Below are 25,090 nucleotides of genomic sequence, written 5' to 3' on the forward strand. Positions count from 1 at the left end.
AGAAAAAAAGAAACGGAAAAAAAAGGTATTTTGAAAAAAAGATTTGGATATGACATTAGTATCCGAGCAAAAGTTATTTAGATTTTAACAAAATCCATTTTTTTTTTTTTTTTTTTTTTTGCCAACCAGTAAGCGTCATTGATTATTTCCTGCAAATGACCTATTCCAAAGCGCTCTTCAAGATTATTTTTATACGACCCAACAAATACCAACAATTACGCTTTTTAAAATTATATGTTTGGAATTCTTATGGATATAATTGATTTTTCTTATATGTATTTAGAAAAACCTTACCTCTAGGCTTCGGGTTAAAGCTCCAATACGTCTGATAAGTTCTTCGTTGGTAATTTTCTCGGAACCGTAAATGTAAACTTGGTGGGTCCCCAAAGGTGACAAAGACTGGATGACTATTCGTCGGTGCCATTATTCTCCACGATTCTCTTGTGATGTCTTTCATTGAGTTATGAAAGTTCTTTTCGGCTGACAGGAGCGCTGCGTGATAGCCAAATACCATGTCCATCTCGGGTACCACTGCTTGGCTGAAAAGACAAAGAATTCATGTAACCTTCGATTTCTGCAACGTACGACAAATGTATACGAAATTCTGATATAATTGACCTCTTTAGGTTGAGGCGTAAAATTTGTCCTATTTTTTGCTTGTCCATTTTTAGTAACTTGCCTTAGTATGACGGTTGGGCCAATGCCGAGGAATTCGTATGAATATGGACGCGCAACCCCAAAAGAAAAATCTTATGCGAAAAAGAAGAACAACGGTCTGATAAAAAGGGGAAAAATATAAAGCTGATTTTATCATCACGTCGGATGAAGGAAGCTATGCTCTGAAAAAAACGTTTAAACGTTTTGTGAGCTTTTATGTTTTCACATTTTTTCAACATTGCTTCACCAGCTTATTCAGAGAAAAAATAACTGGGGGAAAAAAAAAAATATGCTACAACATATCATAAGCTAAAAATGGTATGACGTGGAAAACACCACTTCTCAAGCAAATCTCACAGAAAAATAGGCGTATGAGCCTAAATGCAAGGAGTAACAATAGAAATATACTCATTAAAACGAAGACAATTTGTTGATTTGATTCTATGCCAACATAAAGAATTATCATTGGCATTAAGGGAAACATCCTTCAGAGCAAAGCAGCAAAACCATGAAATAAAATCAAATAAATAAATAATAAATTAAAAAAAATAAAGTTGATCCGGGCAAATACGTAGCTATTTAGTAAGAGTAGGCCCTTTACATCTTTTAGGACAAAAGACAAATACGCAAGAGAATGCTATGTGTAATAAATGTTCTGGTTAAGTGATAGCAACTATTAGTCACTACCAGAGACCATGAGGGACAGAGATGGACTCTTCCAGTGTATACCTTTGGGATATCTGAATCCCGAAAAGTTATTTTTTAGATCTTGCGTACCCCTTAGGAACACTCTTCCTTCATGGTCTCTTGTCACTAAATAGTATTATTTGTCGTATCAACTTTGTTTTTTTTTCATGGTTTGTACTGCATGTGCTCTACGACTGACCTTTGAATACCACTTCCATCAGGTCCTCTGCTGTTTCCTCAGGCTTGTCTCCAGGCTTGACGGTTACCAGATTCTTGCTGTACGGAGTAATAAGAAGCAACTCACGTGGGTTGGCATCCGTTCCCAAGGCAACAGGTATGACATGTATCCCAGCAGTCTCTAAGGGCTTTACTTTAGTAGTAAGTTCTTTCTCTGTGCTGTCGGAGTTCTTGTCGACGATAACAACTAGAACCTGAAAAAGGTGAAAACATTGTTTATGAGACTGATAGACAATTCACAAATGGTGATCTACTTTTTCTGTCATAGCCGTTTCATTGTTTTGCAGTCGTGCAACTGAATCGACTTCGTGAATCGCAAGAAAAAATAAGAATTTTGAGTGCTCAGTTAGCGAAATAAGTATATAATCATATTCTTTATTTTTTTCATTCCAAATTTTAAACACAATCTTTTGCAGCGTACGCAGACTTGCGCAGCTAGTTTATAAGAGGAATGTCCAGTGCTGGCCTAAAAGGTCCCCTGTCCCTATGGTACAGCCCGGAGTCCCCTGGGGTTCCACAGAGATATCCTTTAGCATTCCCCTGTCCCTGGCTTACCCTCTAAACTACTAGTGTGTACATTGCTCTTGCTGTACAACATGACTGCCGTGAAACCCCTCTTTTTTATCTATCTAAATTAAGTGCTCTTACTTTCTTAGCATCAGATCTTGTACTATCTTCAAATGCTTTCTTTGCCTCTTCGAGAGCTTTGTCAAGAGCTGCTCCACTACGTCTTCTCAAGGAATCAACGAAAGCTTTCAAAGAGCTTTCACTACTGAAATATTCCGTTAGACCACTGTCGGTAACTGGCTGAGATCCAAAGGTAATCAAGCCGTAGTTGATCTTCGTCATGCCGTAATTATCAATGACGCTCTTAATGATGTTTTTCATCTGGATGTAGTTTGCTGGAGAACTAGATGCAGTGGAGCTGATGGCAAATATGAGATCGACTTCTGGGATGATCGGGTTATCTGAGGAAGAAAAAGCTACAAAATTAAATATCTTATGTCATTTAATTTAATCCCTGTTCCTAAGACGTCCGCATGTCTAAAATACCTTTTGTATAAATTCAGATATCACAAGGACAGCGCGAGCCAGAGGCCCTTTCTGTCCCTTCTGCCGGTCTCTTGATACCCCCATCACTTACCTTCAATAACTTTGTCGATGATTTTGTCGCCCAAAGATTTCGGAGTATCCTCTGTTTCCTTCTCGATGACATTGAGTTTGTTAGGGACTATCTTGTTCATCTCTTTCTCGTCAGCACTGGGAGGCACAATAACTGATATGACTTTAATGGGAACTTTCTCCAAAGGCATCACAGAATTCCTCAACTCTTCCATAGTGTTAACTGATCTATCATCCATTATTACCACTAAGAATCTCTTAGCATCAGGTCTAGGTGGGGAAGCATTTTCGAACATGTTAACAGACATGTCTAGTGCTTTCTTTAAATCAGGTGTACCACGTGGCTGTTGTATTTGATCAAGATAAACCTTAAGGGCAGGAATGTTGGCAAATCTTTCACTAAAGCTGAGAGCAATTGAAGGTGTGCTGCCGAAGACGATGACGCCATAGCGTAGCTTGACACGGCCGTATGTATCTACGACGTACTTGATGGTGTCCTTCATCAAGGAGAAGGTTTTAGCTGAGTTCAAGGCGTTAGTGCTAATGGCAAATCCAAGGTCTACCTCTGGTAATATTTTAGAATCTGGAAATAATATTTTTATAAGAAACGTGTCTTAAATTAGTAGGAAGAAGGGATTGGTTATATAATCAAAATAATAGATAAATACTGCTATTTTGAATGACCATAGGCCTGGACATCGAGGAAAAGATGCCATGATAGGGTTTGGTGCGCGTTAGGACCTTTTTATCATGTACTGATTTAGAAAAAAAACTTCTGGAACTCCCTGGGCTTTGATTACATATTACATTATTTATTATCTGTATCTCTGTTTCGAAAAATCTTGGATTCAACATTTATATCTTAGGCATTTTGTTCAAAGATACTTGTAAAGCCCCAATGAATTTATAAACATTGTTAATGTTTGAGGTGCACAGTATTCAATTTACAAAATTCGTAAAATAATTTTTTATTCTAAGACTTGCATAAGACATGAATAAATGAATTTGCAATCAACAATTACAGCGGTATCTCTGGAATGCCTCTAGTGTGCTTTGCATTTATACAAGTACTTTACCCTCTATTATTCTCGCAATGATTTCTTCAGCCGTCTTGTCAGGTTTGTCGGAGGTCTTGGGTTTAACCACGTCTTTCTTCACAGCAGCTATTTTTTCAAGTTTCTTGGGATCAACGCTGTTTCCAATACCAACTGTAATTATTCTAATCCCTTGTTTTTCCAAAGGTTTCACGGCGGCTTTTATCTAAAAACAAAAATGGGAGAGCACTATTTTTTTACTTTTAATATTAATATGCACCTGTTTCGAGAAAAAAATGAAGCACAAAAGAGAACCAACAATCAGCTCTACTTATGTAGACAAATAAACCCCAAAATGCCTTATTTTCCGCCATTAAAAAAGAAATTATTTTTAAAATTTGTCTAAAAAAAATGCAATTGAAAAAAATATATATCTGAGGTCAAGCGCGGAAAATAAACCATTGTGGGATTTATTAAAAGGGTACATACGACATTTTATTCGGGAATCGATGTCGGGTGGCAATGGGAAGAAGTTAGCGGTCACCGCGAGCTCTCTGCTAAGCCACCCGTCTTCTCATTATTTTAACGTTTACTCAAATTACCTCTTCTTCGGTATTGTCAGCGTCTTTATCTGTTACTAACACCAAAATGGAATTAGCGTCGGTTCTTGCACCAGCAGCAGAGGTAAATAGATCCTGCACTGCTTTTAAAGCTCCATCAAGATTAGACTGCCCGGTGGGTTTGGGGACAGAGTCAATGACCTTCTTGAGCCTGTCATTGCTTGGGAACCTATGGAGAGAATAGATCACAATATATCGACATATATTGTTTGCAATAGTTTTAACTTACAATAAAATACAAAGCATTTTATGTAAGTTAACAAGAATGAAAAACAAACAAACAATTTTTTTTGCTGTCATATTTGTTAATTTGGAAAATATATCAATAATTTCCCCAAGGTTCAATATTTGGGCCACTTCGCTAATATGCGAAGCTGAAAGTAAGAAGAAAAACAACCAAACAAAATATGTTATTTTAGGATTATCTATGGTTTCCCCCAGAGTTCAATAATTGGGGCACTTCGCTGATATGCGAACCTGATCAAATTACAGAGGGATCAGTATTTGTACAAACGGAATTAGAAGTCCTATTGTAAAACTAACGGACAGATAATTTACCTATCTCTAAATCGCCATCTCACAGAAGGTCGAGTACCAAAGGTCATTAAGCTGTACTTGACCCTATCTTGACCAACAGAATCGATGATGCTTTTTAGAATATCCTTCATCTGTTCAAACTTTTGGTATGACTCGCCAGCAGTTGCACTAATAGCAATGGCAAGGTCAGTCATTGGAATGTTAGGATTGTCTAGAGAGAGTAAATAGAAAATAATTCAAAATTCAAAAAAATATACCAACGACTTTAAAGCACAAAAAAGTTTACGTATTTCCGTAAAAAACAAATATCGAAAATAAAATGGCCACAACAGCAAAAACGACCTTAAAAAACAAACAAGTAAACAGAAAAACCAGCAGCAAAATCACCGCCAAAAGCGCCATACGCCAGTCATCGACAACAACAAATTAAAGCATCATTACCACTAGCAGCGATAAAATAAGTAGAAAAAACCTATCCACAAAAATTACTTTCGAAGAATTTATCCATGACTTTCTTGGCAATCTTGTCAGAGTCCTCATCATCAGTTGTGTTAACCATATTTTTCTTATTCCCAGTTGTCTTCTCCAGCTCATTCGGATTCGACTCGCTTCCAAATGCTACGGGGATGACCTGGACACCCGCGTTCTCCAGTCCTTTCGCAGCCATTACGATATCATTTTCAGATTTTCCTGATCGATTGTCAGCGATCACAACTAATACTTTTCTGGCATTAGGACGGGAGTTGTCGAAAAGGTTTTTAGCGCTTGACAGGGCTCCATCCAAATTCGACCCACTAAGCTTTCGAATGCTGGTTACGAGGTTAAGGAGGCTTTCGTCTGTCGAGAAGGACTCGCCAAAACGTATCTATATGAAAATGGTAAATAATAATATGGAAAATCTCGTGCATTCTCAAGACTAGTTTTCGTGGAAGTTCTTTTTTTAATTGATTATGCCTATATGTAGCTGTAAGCAGCGAAAGTTAGATTACAACGGCTCAATAACACGTTTGTTACACAATCTAATTGATTCCCTAAAAAAAAACAAGGTCTTTTTTCGTCTGGAAAGAGGCTACCGAATGCTAAAACAAAGGGAATTATCTTAATTCCTATTAACTATTTCTTAATGGACTACTTCAACGATACGGCGGCCATCTTGCTAAACAAGACAAAGATGACAAAAAATATATAGAGTTTCGTGTGTTTTTTTTTTCTTTCTCTTATGGGTAAAGGTGATCAATGTACCGTCTTAATTCATCTTTTGCTGTATTCTCTTGCGGTGAGCTGTTAATATCAATCAACCTTATTACTGTAACAAATTTAATTTGCCCCCTGGAAGCCCCATAATTCATTGTAACCCAAGATGGCCGCCGTATCGTCGAAGAAGTCCATTGTCTCCCATATTCTGCCACTACAGACCGAATTTGCTGCTATCTAGGTATTAATTATCACCTACCTCAATATTGGGCACTGTTCCATGGACAATGATGCTATAATGGATTCGCCCTTGGCCGTATTTATTAATGATATTCTTAATAACATCCTTCATTTTCATGAAATTCCTATCAGACTGGACGGCTGTTGCACTGATGACAAACGCAAGGTCCGTCTCCGGAACAGAAGGGAAATCTATATGACAAATGAAAACAATAATCTGCCAGGCCGTATGGTAAGATTTGATGTCTAAAGGCCCTAAAAAACGCGGTCCCACCATTTGACACAACATTTAGTTAGCTTAACTGGGACTAATCTTGGTACCGTATATCGTGGTTGTGTTAAAATTGTAGCTAAAAAACTGTTGGCTAAATGTTGGGACTGATGTTTTTACTTTGCCCATAAAAGAAGAGTCGACGTAATACATTCAATTGTTTTCTTTTGCTTTAGTTTCACTGTTAGCCACTAATTATACAACATTGTTGCATGGCCCAAATAAAATCACTTTATGGCTGGTCCAAAATGTTGGATCAACATATTGGATCAAAATGTTGGATCAAAATGTTGGATCAACATATTGGATCAAAATGTTGGTTCAAAATGTTGGATCAACATATTGGATCAACACATTGGATCAAAATGTTGGTTCAAAATGTTGGATCAACATATTGGATCAAAATGTTGGCTAAAATGTTGGATCAATGATGGATTAAATGCTATAAAATATTATAATTAACATAGAGTTTTTTTTTGCATTCTATAGAATAAGTCATTGATTTTTTTTACTAAGATAGCATTCTGAAAGGAGAAGCTAAGGAAATGAATGCTCTACGATCGAATATGACAGGCATTCCTAAGAGTTTCTTTATATAAAGAGTGCGTATTTACCTTCTATAACTTTGCCCATAATTTTGTCACCTAGTGTTTTTGGGTCTTCGTTGTCACCTGCCTTGATCAGATTACGCTTGTTTGTTGTGGCGATGGTGAGCTCTTTTGGGTCTGACTCGGATCCCAAGGCAACTGGTATGACACGAATGCTCTTTTCTTCAAGAAGACGTGCCTTTATCTGGGGAAAAAATACTCAAGTTGAAATATGAAATGATGTATTTTTTACCCATTCAAGCATCTTTGTCTTCTTCTCCAGCCACTCATCTGTCCTTCACTTGATCTTTCTTCTTCTTGCTTTCGCCCAACGATATCTCCAACGATACTATTCATCCGTTCTTCTTTTCCACCTCCTTCCCTACATCACTCCCTTCTTCCTCCTTTCCTCCCCACATCAACCTATCCATACACCAACCTGCCCATTTATTAACCACTGAATACATCCTTTCCTTCCATCCACATTCAATAAATCATCCCTTCCATCCATCCCCTCATCCACCAAAATATTTTCATTCACATACGAACCCTAACATTTATCTACAAATGTATTTATTCACCCATCCACCCATCCACCCACCCATCCATCCATCCATTATAACCCATGACCACTGTCCATTCATCTACCCATGTACTCATTCACCCATTCACACACCATGCATCCGTCCATCCATGTATTAATTCCGCCTATAACCATTCATACAACATACCTTGACATCGTTCTGACCGCTATCAGATCTCTTATCAGCAATCACAACAAGCACCAGTTTAGCAGTAGATCTTGGGTTCATGAACATCGTCGTTGCTTCTTGTAAAGCCATATCAAGGTTAGCCCTTCTGCCCGTCATAGAGACCGCATCAAGTGACCTACTCAGTTCTTCCACTGATATTGGACGGCTTCTAAAAGGGATATTTATTGTAGGTCTATCACCATAGACCATCAAACTATACCGTATCTTACTTGTGCCGTAATTTTCAGCAATTCTTTTGATGGTGTCTTTCATTGTTTCAAAGTTGTTAGCAGATTTGACAGCAGTGGCACTGATGGCAAAACCAAGGTCGAGCTCTGGAACGCGCTTTTTCTCTGTAGAAAAGAAAACAACGGGTATACTTTTTTGAGTTATTATTTTTTTCGCACGATTGCACGAAAGAAAGGAAAAAACGAAGGAACCAAGGAAGAAAAGAAAGAAGGAGGGAAATAAGCAAGTAAGGAAGAAAGGAAGAAAGGAAGAAAGGAAGAAAGGAGGAAAGGAAGAAAGGAAGAAAGGAAGAAAGGAAGAAAGGAAGAAAGGAGAAGAAAGGAAGAAAGGAAGAAAGGAAGAAAGGAAGAAAGGAAGAAAGGAAGGAACGAAGAACCTGAACGAAAGAACAAACGAAAGAACAAACAGACGAAGGAAGGAAGGAATGAAGAAAGCAAGCAAGCAAGCAAGCACTGGGCCCGATTGTACGAAGCCTGGATAGTACTATCCGGCGGATAAATCCTTATTCAGGGGATGGGTCGATGCTGTTTTCCAATAAATTTATCCACTGGATAAGATTTATTCTTCGGATAGCGCTATCCAGGCTACGTGAAACCGGGCCCTGGTTCACATAAACCTAAGATGTTTTTCTTACGATTGCCAATCTTATTCATGATCTCAGTCAAGATGTCTTTTGGTTTTTCTTTTTCATCGACTTCAATCAAGTATTCTTCATATGGTGTGGTGTCTTTTAGTCCAGTTGGATCAGATTCTCTTCCATATGCTACTGGTATAACAATGTATCCTTCTTCATCCAGAAGTTTGCTGTGTTTCTTTAGTTCCTCTGGATCACTAGTGGATTTCTTGTCCATAACAATAACTATGACCTATAGGCAAGGCAAAATGTATTTTAAAGAAGAGCATGGGATGATGGTGATTCACTGAGTCAATGTCACCGAAACGAAAGCCGAGGGAAACTTTGTCGAAGTCCCGACGCCGTAGTCTAAAATCTCCTGATGATTATCAATTAAATATGTCCTTCTGGAAACGATGGATCGTGATATCCTTATATTAAACATTATTTTTTGCACTGGATTCGTTAGGTTTTTCGTGAATCAATATGGGCTTTTGAATGCATTTTGCAATGGCCCCAAACGAACGAGTATTACCAACCTTCTTGACACCTGGTCTACCATTTCTATTAAATTCATTTCTCGCCAGTTCGAGAGACTTATCGAGAGCTGTACCACTAGCTCTTGGAATGTTCTCAACAAACTTCTTAAAATCATCATCAGAGGGGAATTTTGATGTAAATTCCAACTTCAGTGCGGGTGTGTTGCCAAATACAATAACGCTGTAGTGCAGACGATCACCGCCGTATCTGTCGATGGCAGCTTTCACGATGCCTTTCATCGTCTCGAAGTTGGTGATTGCATCAATTGCAGTGGCACTCATTACAAAACTGATATCCATTTCTGGGATCGTTTCAATAGCTTAAAAAAAGGTAAAACACACAGAGGTCAGTGAAAAGGTAATCAGGAATTTCAATTAAAATGTGATTGGAGCGATCTGAATTCACGTGATTGGAGCGAAAGACCCTCAGAAGCGCGAAAGGGGCGCAACTGCTCAAATAAAGCACTACAAAGGTACCCACTTGTCAAGACGTCTCCTTACCGCGAATTTATTTTTTTAAGGTTCAAAGCGGAACAAGCTTTATATCGGGCTGTAATCATGACATAACAATGAAGGCCATTGCCGTGATTTATCTTTTGGCACACCTAGAGACTCATAGCAAATATTCTATTAAATTTAATTCAAGATGGCGGGCTATGCAACCAAAAATAGTCCTTTTGTAAAACAAGTGTAAGGGTCTTTAGGGATGTCACTGAATTGGCGCAATGTGTCTTGAACGGAACTTCAATTGTACAGCAAAGCTTTCGGGGGCAAAATTAACGTCCAAATAATGCTTTTCTCATCTATCTATATCTTACGTTTCAATATTTTGTCCATGATTTTCTGGCCAAGACTGTTAGCCTTTTCATCTCTAGGTACTTTCAGCATATTCTCTTTGTTTCCAGTTATCTTTTCTAGTTCTGTTGGGTCGGCGTCAGTTCCTACAGCGACTGGTATTACCCGAACATCGATCTTCTCCAAGATTTTGGTATTAGTCTTGATTTCGTCAGGAGTGTTGGATGATTTTTTGTCTACTATTACTACTAATACCTAGAAGGGAAAAAAAAAACAAGTGTGAGCTTGAGATACCTTATTTTATGCTAATTCTACTGGTGCCCTGATCAGTACTTATAATCACACATACAAATTAACTAATATTACTAATGTCGGTTTTAGTAATTGCGGTCATGTTAACGATGGCAAAATATTCTTGCATTTTTTACTTCTGCGTATAGCTAAACATTTTTTGACAGCCATTATATGGGGCAGAAACTATGCAACGTTTTTTGATCATTGAGATTTCAACTTCTAGGTGTGAAGCTTGTATTTAAAACTTCTGTTTTGACGTACTGTCTTTTTGTACCGAAAAATACCTGCTGACTCTGACTGAGTTTTCCATAGCGATATAATGCCTAATTTTTGTAACATAATTTTACCTTTCTGGAGTTAGGTCTGGCTGGAGCAAACTCGAAAAGTTTTTTGGCTTCCGCCAAAGCTTCGTTCAGGTTCGGTGTTCCGGAAGAGCGTGGTAAGGACACTACACGTCGTTTCAAATAGTTGGGGTCAGGAAAGGCTTGACCAAAGTCAATATGTGTTGTGGGAGACGAGCCGAATGCGATAACTGCATAACGGAGACGAGTTGTTCCATATTTGTTGACGATGTATCCAATAGCGTCTTTCATTAGTGCGTAGGTCTCGTCAGAATCGAGGGCGTCGGCGCTGATGGCGAACCCGAGGTCTATGGCTGGCATTGCTGCTTTTTCTGATATACATAAAAAAAGATTGAGAACAGTCAAAAAATAATAATAAATAAATTAAAATAAATTTTTAAAAAAATCCCTTAGCTTCGAATTTTTCCTTATTCTTCGTAATTCCTCGAGGTTAATTAGCATGAAATGTGACTAACGTTCAGTGCTATAGTATGCAAATGAGCAAAATCACCGGAAGTGACCCAGAATTGTACGCGATGATCATCTAAGATGGCTATCACTGTCATATCGTTAAGATTGACGACAAGCTCCTTATAGTGAAAATCATCCAAAATGGCTGCCACTTTTATTTCCTTATTGTTAACACATATCATACAGCATATCTATTAAATTTTCCAAAACACGACATAGATTAGCAAAGCAGAACAATAAACTCCTTACCGTTCAGCACCCTATCCATAATCTTCTTTGCAGTTTTCTTCGCTCCATCGCCATCATTAGTTGGTAATACATCTTCTTTGATTGGAGTCACATGACCCAATTCATTAGGGTCCCCAGCATTACCAAACGCAACAGGAATGACTCGTATTCCTTCCTCCTCTAAGGATTTACCAGCAGCCTTCAATTCTTCCACAGTATTGTCCGACCTCTTATCAACTACGACTACAAGAACTTTCCTTGCTTGTGGCCTAGCTGCATTCATAAGGTTCCGTGATTCTCTTAGAGCTCGTTCAAGGTCAACACCACCGTCAATCTTCGGTATGATCTGGATTGCTCGCTTGAGGTCAGCATCTGTGGGGTACTTAGTGCCAAACCTAAGCTGTACAGTGGGTTTGTCACCGAATGTTAGAACAGCGTAGCGGAATTTATAAGTGCCATACTCGTCGATGATTTCGTTGATGATATTTTTCATTTCTTGGAAATTTCTGGTGGATCTGAGGGAGGCAGCGCCAAGGGCGAATACTAGATCAATGTCTGGGAGTTTTTGTCGGCCTGTAAAAGTAAAAATTTGCAATTAAATTCAAAAACTCTTTTTTTTTTAATTTCTTGCAAATCTCAAAAATGTCTATGTTATAAACGTAAATACGTATATGTATATTTTTTAAATGAAAGGTATTTTTTCAAGATCTGAGTTTTCATGCATGCATTTTGTTGATGCACCCTCTAGCGTAATTCTTCAGTTTAATTCGCAATTTTCTTTAAAGAAAAATCTTATGAATTTAAATTCCAAGCAAATTTTGTAACGCTTTGAACTACCATAGAAAAATACATGTACATGTTACCAATCATGCGAGAGAGATTACTTCTCATCCAATCAAAATTTTGGACTGCACGGTCGAGCACGGCAAGGTGACACTAAAGAATAACGTTTGCGCATGTGTGCCTTCCAGCACGTTTTCTAAGAATCGGCACGATACTGCCGTACTTCAGCTTTATAAGAAATCTGTTCTATCGCTGAATATTCTTGAAAATTCTCTGGTGGGATGGGAGACATGTTACGCTATATTGATTGACTTGAATAAAACAGTTAATCTTGGGTGCTTATTCTTAGTCAACTAACAAGGTGACCAGGTCTTTGGTCCCTTTATTCTCACGAGAAGGGATACATGCCACCAACACTTACGTGTAAGTGCCTTGTCCAGAATGGTCTCAGCGACAACAGAAGGACTCACAGTCTTGTTAGCTTTTATAACATTGTCCTTCCATGGTGTTATTTTACTCAACTCGTCCGCATCAGACGATGAACCGAGAGCTACAGGTACCACTATTATCCCAGCATCCTCCACTGACTTGGCTTTAGAATGCAATTCATCTGGGCCGCTCGTAGACTGATGATAACAACAAAGTAGGTTAATATTGTGTATGTGACGCTGTAACTTAGTTATTCTTACAACATAACGATTTGAAGAAAGTTTGGTCGAAGGGTGCCCAAGTGAGATAAAAGTGAAGAGAGAAAATAAAATAGGAAAAAAATCGACTTAAAAAAAATTGAATTCGATTTCAAGATACGGTGCTTCTTAACACAAACGAGTAAAAAAATCGATTAAAAATAGATAACTTTTTTTTTCGCGCGCGTTTGTTGTCCTTGTTTATGCGTTATTTAGCAGACGTTATCTTAGCCTCAAAATAAGGGAATGAATTTAAATACAATTTTGATTTATTAAGCTCTCCCTCTACAATCTATAGTGGGCTCCCTTTGATTATAACGAAAGCAAATTCAACGCAAAAATCGGCCAATGTTTTCATTAAATTGTCACTTTTCCAGAATGGAAAATTTGACATACCTTTTTATCCATAATGACAGCGAGGACTTTCAGTGCATCTGGTCTGGCTTCTCTTTCATACAGGTCTTTAGCTACCTCCATTGCTTTGTCAAGAGCCCCACCACGTGAACGTGGCACCATCTCCAAATGGTTGCGTAATGCTTTGTTACTGGCAAACACTGAACTAAATCTATTGCAAAACAAGCAGAGCAGCACTAATTGGCACTTTTCTCGAGATCTTTCCGAGTTAATTCAAACGATTAGTAATAAGTGCTGTAACCTTTGCTTTTCTGAACAAATTGACGCAATCTTTGTCATAATTTAATAATATTAATGCGAATTAGCCTGCAAAGATCTCGAGCTAGGACCTGATGTTTACTGACTTTCCAAGTAATTCTGACTTCCTTTACTTAATTCAACTTTAATCAGTTTGATTACCAATCTTATGACAAAAACGTTTCTTTGGGACGCCATTTTACCTTGAATAATATTCCCCGAAAGATTCATCTTGCAGAGCCCATCCCCAAGAGACCATGAACTGAATTAATTTGTTATCAAGCTGATTGTTAGATGATGTAAAAGTCCTAGTTAACGCTTCCAAAACCCAACCCTCTACAATCATGTGCAACCCATATTTGAAATAAAGAGATCAATGAAATATTTTCTTACCTTAGTTTAATGGCAGGATTGTCTCCAAACACTATCAAACTGTACCGAATTTTTCCTGTGCCATATTTGGTAATCATCCGTTTGATGATGTCTTTCATCTGTTGAAAGTTTTCATCGGCATCGACGGCAGTAGCACTGATGACAAAGCCCAAGTCGATCGCTGGTATGTCTCTTTTGTCTAGCAATATAATGTGCTTCATTAGAGGTTACTAAAAGACCTCGTCAAGCAGTTCACAAGAAAAGTAATGTTCTGATCAGTATAGACAATAAAAAGAATGTAGGGCAATGAAGAAAGGAAGAAAGAACACAATAATCGATATCAAAATAAAATTAACATAGACATAAAAATAGGAGTAAGAGTAGAAAAAAATCATACAAGTCCGCATCTTTCCGCATCTGAGATAAGCCAAACTGGGTCGAGGTAACATTTCAAGGTGCATTGACTGTTTTAGAAGACATAATTCCAAGATGGCATCTATTTGATCCTCCAAAACAGTCTCAAAATGCACTGCAATGCCAATTGCCCTATTTCAATATGACGTCACATCAAAACAATCTATTGTTTAAACGCAAAGGATCATGTTCGTTGGAGGGAGTCAAATCAACGCAAATTCACCGAAAATTGTTCTAAAACCCGTATCAATCCACGAAGAGAAGTAGAATAGCCAGCAAACGCTCAGAATATTTTTCAGTACATATTAACACATATTATATCTAAAAACCAGGCCATTTTAGATTAAACTGTTTCGCTAGGAGCAAATTGTGTTGGATTTTCTATTGGGTTTGACGATTCTATCCCCCACATAAACAAGCAGTGACGTCATAGTGAAATAGGGCAATTATACCCAGTTTTCCCCAAACCTCGGAATGGCTTATTTGTATAATATAAAGCATCGGTTAACCCATCAATGGGAGTTCCGTGCCCCTTTTCCACAAAGAATTTACATAAATGAAATAGAAAAGTGAGAAGGATAAGGTAGTTTTTTCTTTCGTTTATAACCCCACAACGAATCATTAAAATATTGTTGTTACATCTTACCGGTAAAAACTTTCTTCATGATTCTTTTTGCAAGGTCTGTTGGTTTTTCAGTCTGGTTGGTTTTAAGGATTACCGTTATTGTTAGAAGAATGGGCTCTAATTCATCTGTGTCAGCGTCCTCTCCCACCACAACAGGAATCACCTTATATACAAAGAAATTGAATTGATAAAACAATATCAAAACTACCAAATAATACTCAGACAGTGAGATGTTATAGGGTTTGATTAGAAGAACAGTCACGTGACTGCAGTGAATGTAGGTGAATAGCGGAAAATTTGATTATTTAATTAATTAATATAAAAACTTTCATTTGAGTTACATAAAGCCAACTCTATAAACCAAATTCAAAACTCGCACCGATGTGAGGCTTAAGTTGTGAACAAAGGGATCTGGCGTGACTCAAAGTAATCTGGCGTGATTCAAAAGTCACGAATCACGCCAGATTCCTTTGTTCACAACTTAAGCCTCACATCGGTGCGAGTTTTGAATTTGGTTTATGGGATAAAAGTGCGGCTGGCACATGTATTTGTACACGTGTATTTGGGTGGCCTGAGGCAGGTAAGACGAAACAAATTCCCGGTCGAGACTGGTTTGAGTACTTTAGTTGCAGTGGTGATTAGCGATAACAAGTTTTTATCATAATTCATGGGAACTTTTCATAAGCTAATTTCATAACTGAAGATTATATATCAGCACGTGACTATAGGCCGGCTTATTACAGTGGTATTTGCATTTGAGGCCAATAAAAACCCACCTTAATCTTATAGTCATGTAAAGGCTTAGCAGCAGCTTTGATATCTTCAGGCCTGTTACTGGATTTATTATCGACAATCACCACGAGTACTTTCTTGGCATTTGGTCTAGGCGGAGCACTCTCAAACAGCCGCTTGGAGTCTTCCAACGCCTTAATCAAGTCAGGTTCACCATCGACCCGTCGCATAAGGTCAAGGTAATTTTTGAATGCCTCTTTAGTTGGATAGGTTTCGCTGAATGAAAGGCTTGTAGATGTAGTAGCACCGAATACTATGATACCGTAGCGAATCTTTTCAGTTCCATACATGTCAATCACTGCTTTGACCATCTCACGCATGCGCCTGAAGGTGGAGTCAGCTGACGCAGCAGTAGTGCTGATTGCAAAAGCAAGATCTACTTCAGGAATCCTGGCCGTATCTGAAAATAGAATACAAGAGAAAATATCATAGTAAGATGAAGAGAATATAGTTTATTAACATTGACCCCTCCCGACCCCAAATGGTCGGTGAAGACGACCTTCCGCAGTTGCGCACTTCAACACTAAGGATTGGAGAGAATTTCTTAAGAGTTGAAGGTATCTTTTGAGACAATCATGGGCTTAAAAACATTGTTTATCTACGTTAGATGCTCACACACAGTACCGTCTTGGCCACGGCACGGCATGGGCACACCCTAACACAAGTCACATTTCCAATGCTGGAATTGAACAATGTCAGGCTTACCATTTAAAGCTTTGTCCATTATTTTATCTGCTATCTTTTTGGGTCCGTCGGTTTCCTTTGTAGGTATTACATCAGGCGTTGTTATCCCCAGGTCACCGGGGCTCGACTCACGGCCAAGAGCGACCGCGATGACCCGGATACCATCTTCTTCAAGCAGCTTAGCAGCCTCGCGCACGTTACTTTCAGTGCTTCCAGAGCGCTTATCGGTGATCACGACGAGTACTTTATTAGCATTAGGACGAGCGCCAACAGCTGGATCGAAGAAATCACGTGATTCCTGGTATTTAAGAAGGAAAAAATATATAAATGATATCAAGAGAATGAATCGTAGTTATGAGTAAACATAGGGCCTTATGCTCAGTTAAATCTACTGCATATTCCATATTTAATGGTTATGCTAAGCATAGCCCCAGAAAACATACCGAAATTAATCAAACGCGTAGCAATCAAAGAAAAGAAAACAAGGGTATCGTCTTTATAACACCATGCTAAATGGATCAAAACTATTTACCTCTAGAGCTCGGTCTAATGAAGAGCTATCAGGATTTCTGGGTACATTAGAAATGAGGCTCTTTAACTGCCGGTTTCCAGGGAATTTATTACTAAACTTCAATGCGACAAGAGGCCTGTCGCCAAAGGTGACGAGACTGTAATGGATCTTGTTTGATCCGTATTCATCGATAATGGCATTGATGATATCTTGCATCTTTCTGAAGTTTGAGCTGGCGCTGACTGCTGTTGCGCTGATGGCAAAGGCCATGTCTGTTTCAGGCAGTTTCTTTCTCTCTGTTTTACGAAAAGATAAAATGAAATGTATATCAATGTATAAAGAATGAATGACTGGACGAACAACCAAACGTACGTACGTAGGAACGAACGAACGAACGAACGAACGAACGAACGGACGAACGAACGAACGAACGAACGAACGAACGAACGAACGAACGAACGAACGAACGAACGAACGAACGAACGAACGAACGAACGAACGAACGAACGAACGAACGAACGAACGAACGAACGAACGAACGAACGAACGAACGAACGAACGAACGAACGAACGAACGAACGCACGGACGGACCCCAAACATGTATATTCTTGTTGGAGGGTAATCTTCTATGTAGGCCACTTTCGAGATATGCTTCGCTTGTCACGCACAAAGGTTTTAGTACGAAGTACGTGTTAAATTAAATTAAAACTTTTATCCTGTCACGAATTAAAGTTAAGCATTTTTAGCATGTTTAGCATTATGTGCATTTTTCATTTAGTATTCATCATATTTTCACATCGAAACTTTTAATTTGTGAGTGACAAGCGAAACATATATCAGAAAGGGGCTAAATCACTTTAGTCTACTTCACTTGATATTCAAGTCTAAAACTATACTAAAGCAATTATTAACCTCATGCTCAGTGAATATGGAGAATATTTACCTCGCCGCTCGATTTCGGCTTCGTTAAATATTCCCTGACATTTACTTAGCATTCGTCTAATAATTGTTAAATAATAACAAATACCTTCAAGGACGGTGTCTATGATCTCTTTCCCAATGTCGTCAGGCTTTTCATTTGTTGGTACAATGACATCTCTTTTGTCGGGAGTGATAGAGTCGCCTTCATCTACATCTGCTTCTCGACCAAAGACAACTGGAATCACGCGAATACCGGCTTCTTCTACAGAGCTATAGTAGAATCAATCGTTATTAAAAGTTTTGATTGTTTATATTTTAATTTTTTTTCCACAATTTCTCTTTAGCTTCCTCCATTTTTCTTTCATTTCTCATTTTACTGCTTTACTTCTCATTCCCTTAATCTTCTTCTCTGCCTGTCTTGGCTCGTTTTCCCTATTTTTATGTGTTCATTTGTTTTGTTTGTTCGCTTATTCGATCTTTCATTCTTTCTTTCAATCGTTCACTTATTTTTAGGGTGACACTTGACAGTACAAAAAAAAAACTGACAAACTCGTGGCCCTTCTTTGAATTCATCCAATCATTTATTCATTTATTGATTGACTGATTGATTGATTGATTCATTCATTCATTTATTCATTGACTTAATATTCTTTCTTTTTTTTTCGTTTCTCCTTCCAGTTTTCCTTTTTTTTTTTTTTTTTTTGACTTCTACTGGCTTAACTTATATATAATTCAAAATCAGTTCAATTTGCGTAATGAATATTTACCTTGCAGCTTGTTTGATGTCAGGGGCACGAGAACCAGACTTCTTATCCATTATAACCACCAGTATCTTCTTCGCATCAGATCTAGCATCAAACAAAGCCTTGGACTCCTCTAGTGCAAGATCCAGCTTTGCTCCTCGGACACGTGGTATGTTGTCAAGGAGACGCTTAAGGTACTCGTCGCTAGGGTAAGAATCGGTGAAGCGTAACTTGATAGACGGTCTGTCGCCAAATACTATGACAGCATATCGTATCCTGGAAGTGCCATGTTGGTCGATGATTGATTTAATAATTTCCTTGAATGTCTGGAAGTTCCTGTCGGATTCGAGGGCGTTGGCACTCAGTGCGAAGGCAAGGTCAAGCTTAGGGACGTTTGGAAGATCTAGAAGAAGAAGAAAACAGATTACAGATCAATACAATCATTGATTTTATTAGAACTTGAAACTAACACTGTAACTCTGGAAAGAGACCATTGTTTGTTTTGGCCAATCTCGACAGCTCTTCTTAGCGAGTGCGACATTACTGGCTGAAACTACTTCTTGGTTGATGTACATGGTAAACTCATAGGCAGAATTGGAATTTGGGGATGTCGAGGGTAAAGGGAAATTGAAGAACCCGAAAATATATATTGAGATCCAACAAACTCTGCTCATGCCGCTATGCTCTTTGGTGGCAGATGTAGCTAGCAGAATCAAAATGTGATAGAGATTTAAAAAATGGCAATCCTTACGTGGAAAAAAAATGTTATTATTTTAACGTCCTCCAACATGACGTCTATGATATCAGTTGAACAACCAAAATTACAAGTCTTACCGACTTTGACTTTCTTGAGTATTTCTTCAGCGAGATCATCAGGATCCTTTACGTTAGTGCCATTCACGATGTAACCTTTGTTAGTGGTGATGTCAGTCAGGTCTGGCGGGTCAGCGGTATTTCCCACCAGCACTGGGATGACTTTGATGTTGGCTTTCTCGAGAGGCATTGCAGCAGTTTTGATCTCATTCATTCTATTTGCCAACGACACACAGCAGTTAAAAAGAAATACTTCGATAAAAACAGTGAAGCAAAAGAATACTTACCTATTGACAGATTTCTTATCCATCGCGACGACCAAAACTCTACGCACTTTCGCTCTCGGCCGTTCCCTCTTGAATACCAAATCAGCTTCAGTCAAAGCTTTCTGCAGATTTGGCTGACCAAAAGGTCGATTCATATTATTGATATGTTCTTTTAAGTCATCAAGATCCACCGAAAGGTCACCGAAGTTTAGCCGAGTCTCAGCATTTGCTCCGAAGACAATCACAGCATATTTTACTTTATCCTTGCCATATTTGTCAACGATTGAAGTGACAGCATCCTTAAGGAGGATGAATGTCTCGTCAGCATCTAGTGCGTCTGCGCTGAGTGCGAAGGCCAAATCAAGTTCTGGAATAGGTTCTGTTAAATAAATAAATAAAAATAAATTATTTACCGTTCATGTTTTTTCGTTGCTGCTGGTTCATCAGTGCTTCCTGGGTTTCTCTCCAGCTTCACCCGTTTGCCTCCTTCGCAAAACACAATCTTTTTACGTATGGGTAAGAGTCTATGACTTTTCCGACCTACAAATTTCTTACTAGAGTGAATGAAAGGGTAGAATGAGAGGGGAGGTGCTGGTTGTAAATCATAAAGTTAATTAAGAATTTAAGTTAGATATAAACAGAACGTCTTTTCCCTACCTTTTTCGATCCTCTTGATAATCTCTTTACTAATCTCTGTCGCAGGGTCACTTTCATTCCCCTCGATGACGTCATCTTTAATAGGCGTGGTCACATTCAACTCCTTCCTGTTATCCTCATTTCCAAGAGAATAAGGAATGATACGAATATACTCCCTCTCGATCTCCTTGGCTTTGTCTTGGACATCCTTCACACTGCTGTCCGATTCACGATCTGTTATCAGGACCAGGATCTTTCGTGCGTTGGGACGCGCACCTCGGGATGGTTCAAACACTAGGCGTCCAGTTTCTAGTGCTTTAGCAAGATCTGAACCCCCATACGGTTTGAATATGCTCTCAACAAAGTTCTTCAAGTCTGTATCACTTTAAAAAAGGAATAAATAAGCTATGTTTGAGTATTTATAAGGCAATAACACTCTTGGTGGAGCTGCAACGAAGAAACAGCCAATCACAGCACGAATATAACATCCAATCACAGCACATATGATCATACGAATAGTATATAACAGATGCATCAGTCTACACCAAAAACTGATGAAAACTTGCAAAAATTTACGGTCCTTTCTACAAATGACCAACAGTTGTGAGACAAACAGATAAGCGTCATTTATTACTCAAAAATAGTTTTGAATCTTTTGCAAAATAATCTCTAACAGGCATATTACTAAGTCATATAGAATACGATCAATACTCGATGTATTACAATAGATTGACTTTACACACAGTACTACCTACCTTGGATAAGTGTCCTTAAACATGGTGTTAATAACAGGCGTATCGCCAAAGGTAACCACGGCATATCGAGTACTACCAATGCTGTACTTATCAATGATGTTCTTGATGACATCTTTGAGCTTCATGAAGGTTGCAATCGAGTTTGTACCGGCAGCACTGATCACAAATGCGATGTCTGTTTCTTTGGTTTTCTTTTTCTCTGCCAGGGATAGAAACTAGCGATTAGGACGGATGAACGGATGCATGGATGAACGGACTGATGAATGGGTGGATGAAGTGAAGAATGAAAAGAATGGAAGAATGGAAGGAAGAAACGAGGAACAAAGAATAGGTGAGTGAATGATGGATGGATGGATGAATGGATGAACGGACGGGCGGTCAGATAAACAGATGGATGAATTGAAGAATAGATGAAGATAAGAATAAATATAAGGGAAGAATGGAAGGAAGAAACGAAGGAACGAAGAATAGGTGAGTGAACAGATGGACGGATGGACGGATGGACGGATGGATGGATGGATGGAAGCAAAAGAACCAATGAAGCCCTAAATACACAAATGAATAATAACCTTCTAATATCTTGTTCATAATATCTTTGGCCAAAGTCTTCGGAGCAACTTTTTTGTCAACCTTTACTAGCTTCCGTCTATCAGATGTGGTGGCTATTAATATATCAGGATCAGCGTCTCTTCCAAAAGCCACAGGGATGACCAACACATCTTTTGCAGCAAGAGGCTTAGCAGCATCCCTGATGTTACTAAGCGTACTGTCAGATTGCTTGTCAGTGATGATTACCAAGACTTTTTTGGCTTCTGGTCGGGCGTACTGGTCAAATAGGTTCCTTGCTTCATCCATGGCCCTATTGATCGAATCACTCACGTGGTCAAAAAGATTAAAGTCGAAAAGATTAGTCTGATTTTCTTTGTTTCACATTAAAAACAATTTGGCTACTGAAATAAGGAATAAGAGCGATGCCCCTACTCCTTCTTCTACTTCTGCTACAGTTGCTGTTGTTTCTACTACTGCTAATACTACTGTTGCTGCTATTGCTGCTGCTCCTACTTTTGCTGTTGCTACTGCTACTGCTTCTTTTGCTGTTACTGCTGCCAATACTACTACCACCACCATCACCACGCCGCTGCTGCTACTGCTACTGCTACTGCCACTATATATATTTTTACATATAATTAGATATTGCAAAACAAATACTAATGAACCCTTTTCTTGTCTCGTACCTGTGTATCGACGACCCATCCCTCGACCTAGAGATACCATCAAAGAACCGTTTGAGTTCATTGTCTGTTGGGAATGCCTTACTAAAGAGAAGCTCAACGGAAGGATCTCGGCCGAAGACAATCACACCATATCGAATAGAGTTGGTCCCGTATTGATCTATTATTGATTTGATTGTTTCTTTCATTCGTCGGAAACTGGAGTCTCCATCGACTGCTGTTGCACTGAGGGCAAAGGCTATGTCGAGTTCTGGAATATTGGGAAGCTCTGAAAAACATAAAAATAGATGTAAATGTCGTATGACTCAAATGCATACCTTGTATAGAGTTGGTTAGAAGCTTAGATTTAGAATCTTCTACACGCACGGCCATTACAGTGCGAATCGAAGAACCGTGGGCACCTAGAAATATTTCAATGAAGTTCAATAGCCAATCAGAAGCGTTATTGTTATCTTTTCGTTATCTTGTGGTTAGAAAGTCAATTCTAATTGGCCAAAGAAGATTAGAATATGCCTAGAATATTTCTAGGTGCTCACGGTTTTTCGATTCGTACTGTAAAAAAAAAAAACTTTAAAAATAGCTTAATCGCTTTAATGGCAATTTGAATTATCTTAACTATACCATAAAGCATTACTGAATGCCAAGCTCCGTTCGTCCTTCTGTCTGTGTATATGTATGTACGTGATGACGTGCACATGCGTTTGCTCCCCCCCCCCCCCCCCCCCTAGTATTTTGACTGCAAAGTCGATATATGCTAATGTCTTAGGAATACAGCCTAAACTAACCACTTACAAAAATCAGGTTCAAATTCCAAATCGATCATGGAACACAGCGCCAAAACAAAAATAAAGTCGGCTAAATTCCGATTGGATCATGGAAAGAAAGGCCACATGTTTATTAGCTAATGGTGTTTAGGGACATTAAGATTTGTAAAATCTAGACGACCGCGACGTCAAAATTAAGTGTAAAGAATTTCTCTTTCGGGTTCTGTTTATTGGAGATTTTTTTAAAAAACATTGTCAGTAAAGTCAATTCATGATCAGAGAAAACAGACTTCTAAGGCACGAAACCCCAAAGAGGAGTTATTTACACTTCCGGTTGACGTCGCCCGCTTTGATTTTGTGCTATTAATGTCCCAGATAAAGAACCTTTATTCTCGTAAGGACGATTTATTTTTTTAATTGTCTCTTACCCCTCAATACTTTATCCATAATCTTGTCTCCTAATGGTTCAGGATTCTCGTCCGTTTTGCCCTTCACAAGATACTGCTTGTTATTCGTTCTTTTCACCAACTCGTCCGGGTCCACCTCGTTACCAATAGCAACAGGCACCACTTTGATGTTGTTCTTGTTCAAGTTCTTCACTGCGTTCATGCCCTCTTCGGGTGAATCAACAGGCAATTTATCAACAATAACAACAAGAATCCTCTTTGCATTAGGTCGCGATGGAGCTCTATCGAATACTCTCTTAGCCTCATCAAACGCGCGCTTCAAGTTTGGATCTCCCCTTGGCTGACGAATCAAACCAATGTAGTTCTTTAGCTTTTCAAGGGTAGCAAATTTCTCTTGGAAGGTCAGCGCGTTTGACGGAAAGGTACCAAATGGAAGTACGGCATATCGGAGACGGTCTGTTCCATACTTGGTAATGATGCTGTTGACTGTGTTTTTCATCGTTGTGAAGGTTTTGTCTGCGTTGGCAGCAGATGTACTGATGGCAAAGGCAAGGTCGATTTCTGGAACCACTGGAATTTCTATAAAAAAAACATTGCATTAAATATAACTTATTTTACTGACAGAATAATTGACGTAGTTTTTCAGGTCATTTGCAGTCAACCGTTCAAAACAATTAGGGCGAGGTGAAAGAGTGACTTTGGAGTCTTTTACTTCTATAAGTAAATGGTGCAGGTGAAATTTGGATTTTGCAGATAAAATTATTTGTATCCTTCCCTCCTTTTGTCATCGATTTTATTGTGACTCTTTTCTTTCCAAAGTTCGGTAATTCCTAACCCACTTTTGTCTTTCCAAGCCCCTTTCTTATCCCGCTATAAAATAGAGACAAAAATATACTTTTAAACCTATCAACCAAACAAAATGGAAGCTCTAAGAAAAAAGCTATGGGGTTTATAACGATTTTCATGTTATTATACTGGGATTATTTAACTCCTTTTACCAGATAAAGCTTTTTTCATGATAGCATTAGTAATCCTGCGAGGACTATCCCTGTCTTTAGTGGTGATGACATCATCTGGTGCAATGGTATCTGCTTCTTGTTTGTCGCTTTCACTACCGAGTGCCACAGGAATAATATGGACACGATCTTCTTTCAGAGGCCTGACTGCTGATCTGATGTCTGACAAGCTAGAATCTAGGGAAATGAAGTAAAAAAAATGTGTAAAGGATCCTAAAGTATATGAAAGGTAAAGAAGTCTTGAAATCTTGATTAAGTAGATAAGGTACCCTAGCGTTTAAACATCAATTCTATCGAACCCTGGAATAACCTTGGCTGATCTAAGTTAGGGTGTGGTGTGCTGAGTTGGTTACACTATCCTTGCCTCAAAGAGGCATGTGAGGTGTATTTAGCGTATTAGCAGAAAGTTCGTGAACAAGAATAGTACCCGGATTGGACAAGGAGTGAACCCGTTTTCGGAGTAAAATCCGAGTCCGAGTCAGATCCAAGTCCGAATCAAATTTTCGAGTCAAATGCCAAAATGTAAAATTTAGCAGTGAATATGTAGGAG

At 38.7% G+C, this 25,090-nt stretch overlaps 2 protein-coding genes across 2 annotated transcripts in view; both read right to left on the reverse strand.

Annotated features, from left to right (window-relative positions):
- The window catches only part of LOC148907466 (uncharacterized), a 9,493-nt gene extending 8,973 nt beyond the window's left edge, over positions 1-520 (reverse strand). Inside the window, exon 1 of the mRNA XM_089036876.1 lies at positions 295-520. Coding sequence (XP_088893002.1) covers positions 295-520 — 226 coding nt within the window. The remainder of the gene's footprint in view (positions 1-294) is intronic.
- Positions 521-1,532: 1,012 nt separating this feature from the next.
- The window catches only part of LOC116301766 (uncharacterized), a 142,179-nt gene continuing 118,621 nt past the window's right edge, over positions 1,533-25,090 (reverse strand). The window contains exons 90-121 of the mRNA XM_089036878.1: positions 24,523-24,717; positions 23,546-24,103; positions 22,357-22,621; positions 21,691-21,980; positions 21,122-21,320; positions 20,388-20,749; positions 19,752-20,109; positions 19,486-19,679; positions 18,676-19,054; positions 18,015-18,178; positions 17,008-17,282; positions 16,497-16,773; positions 15,776-16,191; positions 15,021-15,162; positions 13,982-14,159; positions 13,334-13,502; positions 12,673-12,877; positions 11,490-12,041; positions 10,776-11,101; positions 10,158-10,389; positions 9,340-9,659; positions 8,822-9,053; positions 7,918-8,291; positions 7,214-7,391; positions 6,348-6,520; positions 5,384-5,759; positions 4,916-5,105; positions 4,340-4,526; positions 3,780-3,963; positions 2,726-3,286; positions 2,230-2,549; positions 1,533-1,775 (exon numbers count right to left, since the gene is read on the reverse strand). Coding sequence (XP_088893004.1) covers positions 1,533-1,775; positions 2,230-2,549; positions 2,726-3,286; positions 3,780-3,963; positions 4,340-4,526; positions 4,916-5,105; positions 5,384-5,759; positions 6,348-6,520; positions 7,214-7,391; positions 7,918-8,291; positions 8,822-9,053; positions 9,340-9,659; positions 10,158-10,389; positions 10,776-11,101; positions 11,490-12,041; positions 12,673-12,877; positions 13,334-13,502; positions 13,982-14,159; positions 15,021-15,162; positions 15,776-16,191; positions 16,497-16,773; positions 17,008-17,282; positions 18,015-18,178; positions 18,676-19,054; positions 19,486-19,679; positions 19,752-20,109; positions 20,388-20,749; positions 21,122-21,320; positions 21,691-21,980; positions 22,357-22,621; positions 23,546-24,103; positions 24,523-24,717 — 9,074 coding nt within the window. The remainder of the gene's footprint in view (positions 1,776-2,229; positions 2,550-2,725; positions 3,287-3,779; positions 3,964-4,339; positions 4,527-4,915; positions 5,106-5,383; positions 5,760-6,347; positions 6,521-7,213; positions 7,392-7,917; positions 8,292-8,821; positions 9,054-9,339; positions 9,660-10,157; positions 10,390-10,775; positions 11,102-11,489; positions 12,042-12,672; positions 12,878-13,333; positions 13,503-13,981; positions 14,160-15,020; positions 15,163-15,775; positions 16,192-16,496; positions 16,774-17,007; positions 17,283-18,014; positions 18,179-18,675; positions 19,055-19,485; positions 19,680-19,751; positions 20,110-20,387; positions 20,750-21,121; positions 21,321-21,690; positions 21,981-22,356; positions 22,622-23,545; positions 24,104-24,522; positions 24,718-25,090) is intronic.

Source organism: Actinia tenebrosa, unplaced genomic scaffold (genome assembly GCF_029948245.1).
Source record: "Actinia tenebrosa isolate PJP-AT-01 unplaced genomic scaffold, QUT_ActTen_1.0 PGA_scaffold4__44_contigs__length_22323623, whole genome shotgun sequence".
Lineage (NCBI taxonomy): Eukaryota > Metazoa > Cnidaria > Anthozoa > Actiniaria > Actiniidae > Actinia > Actinia tenebrosa.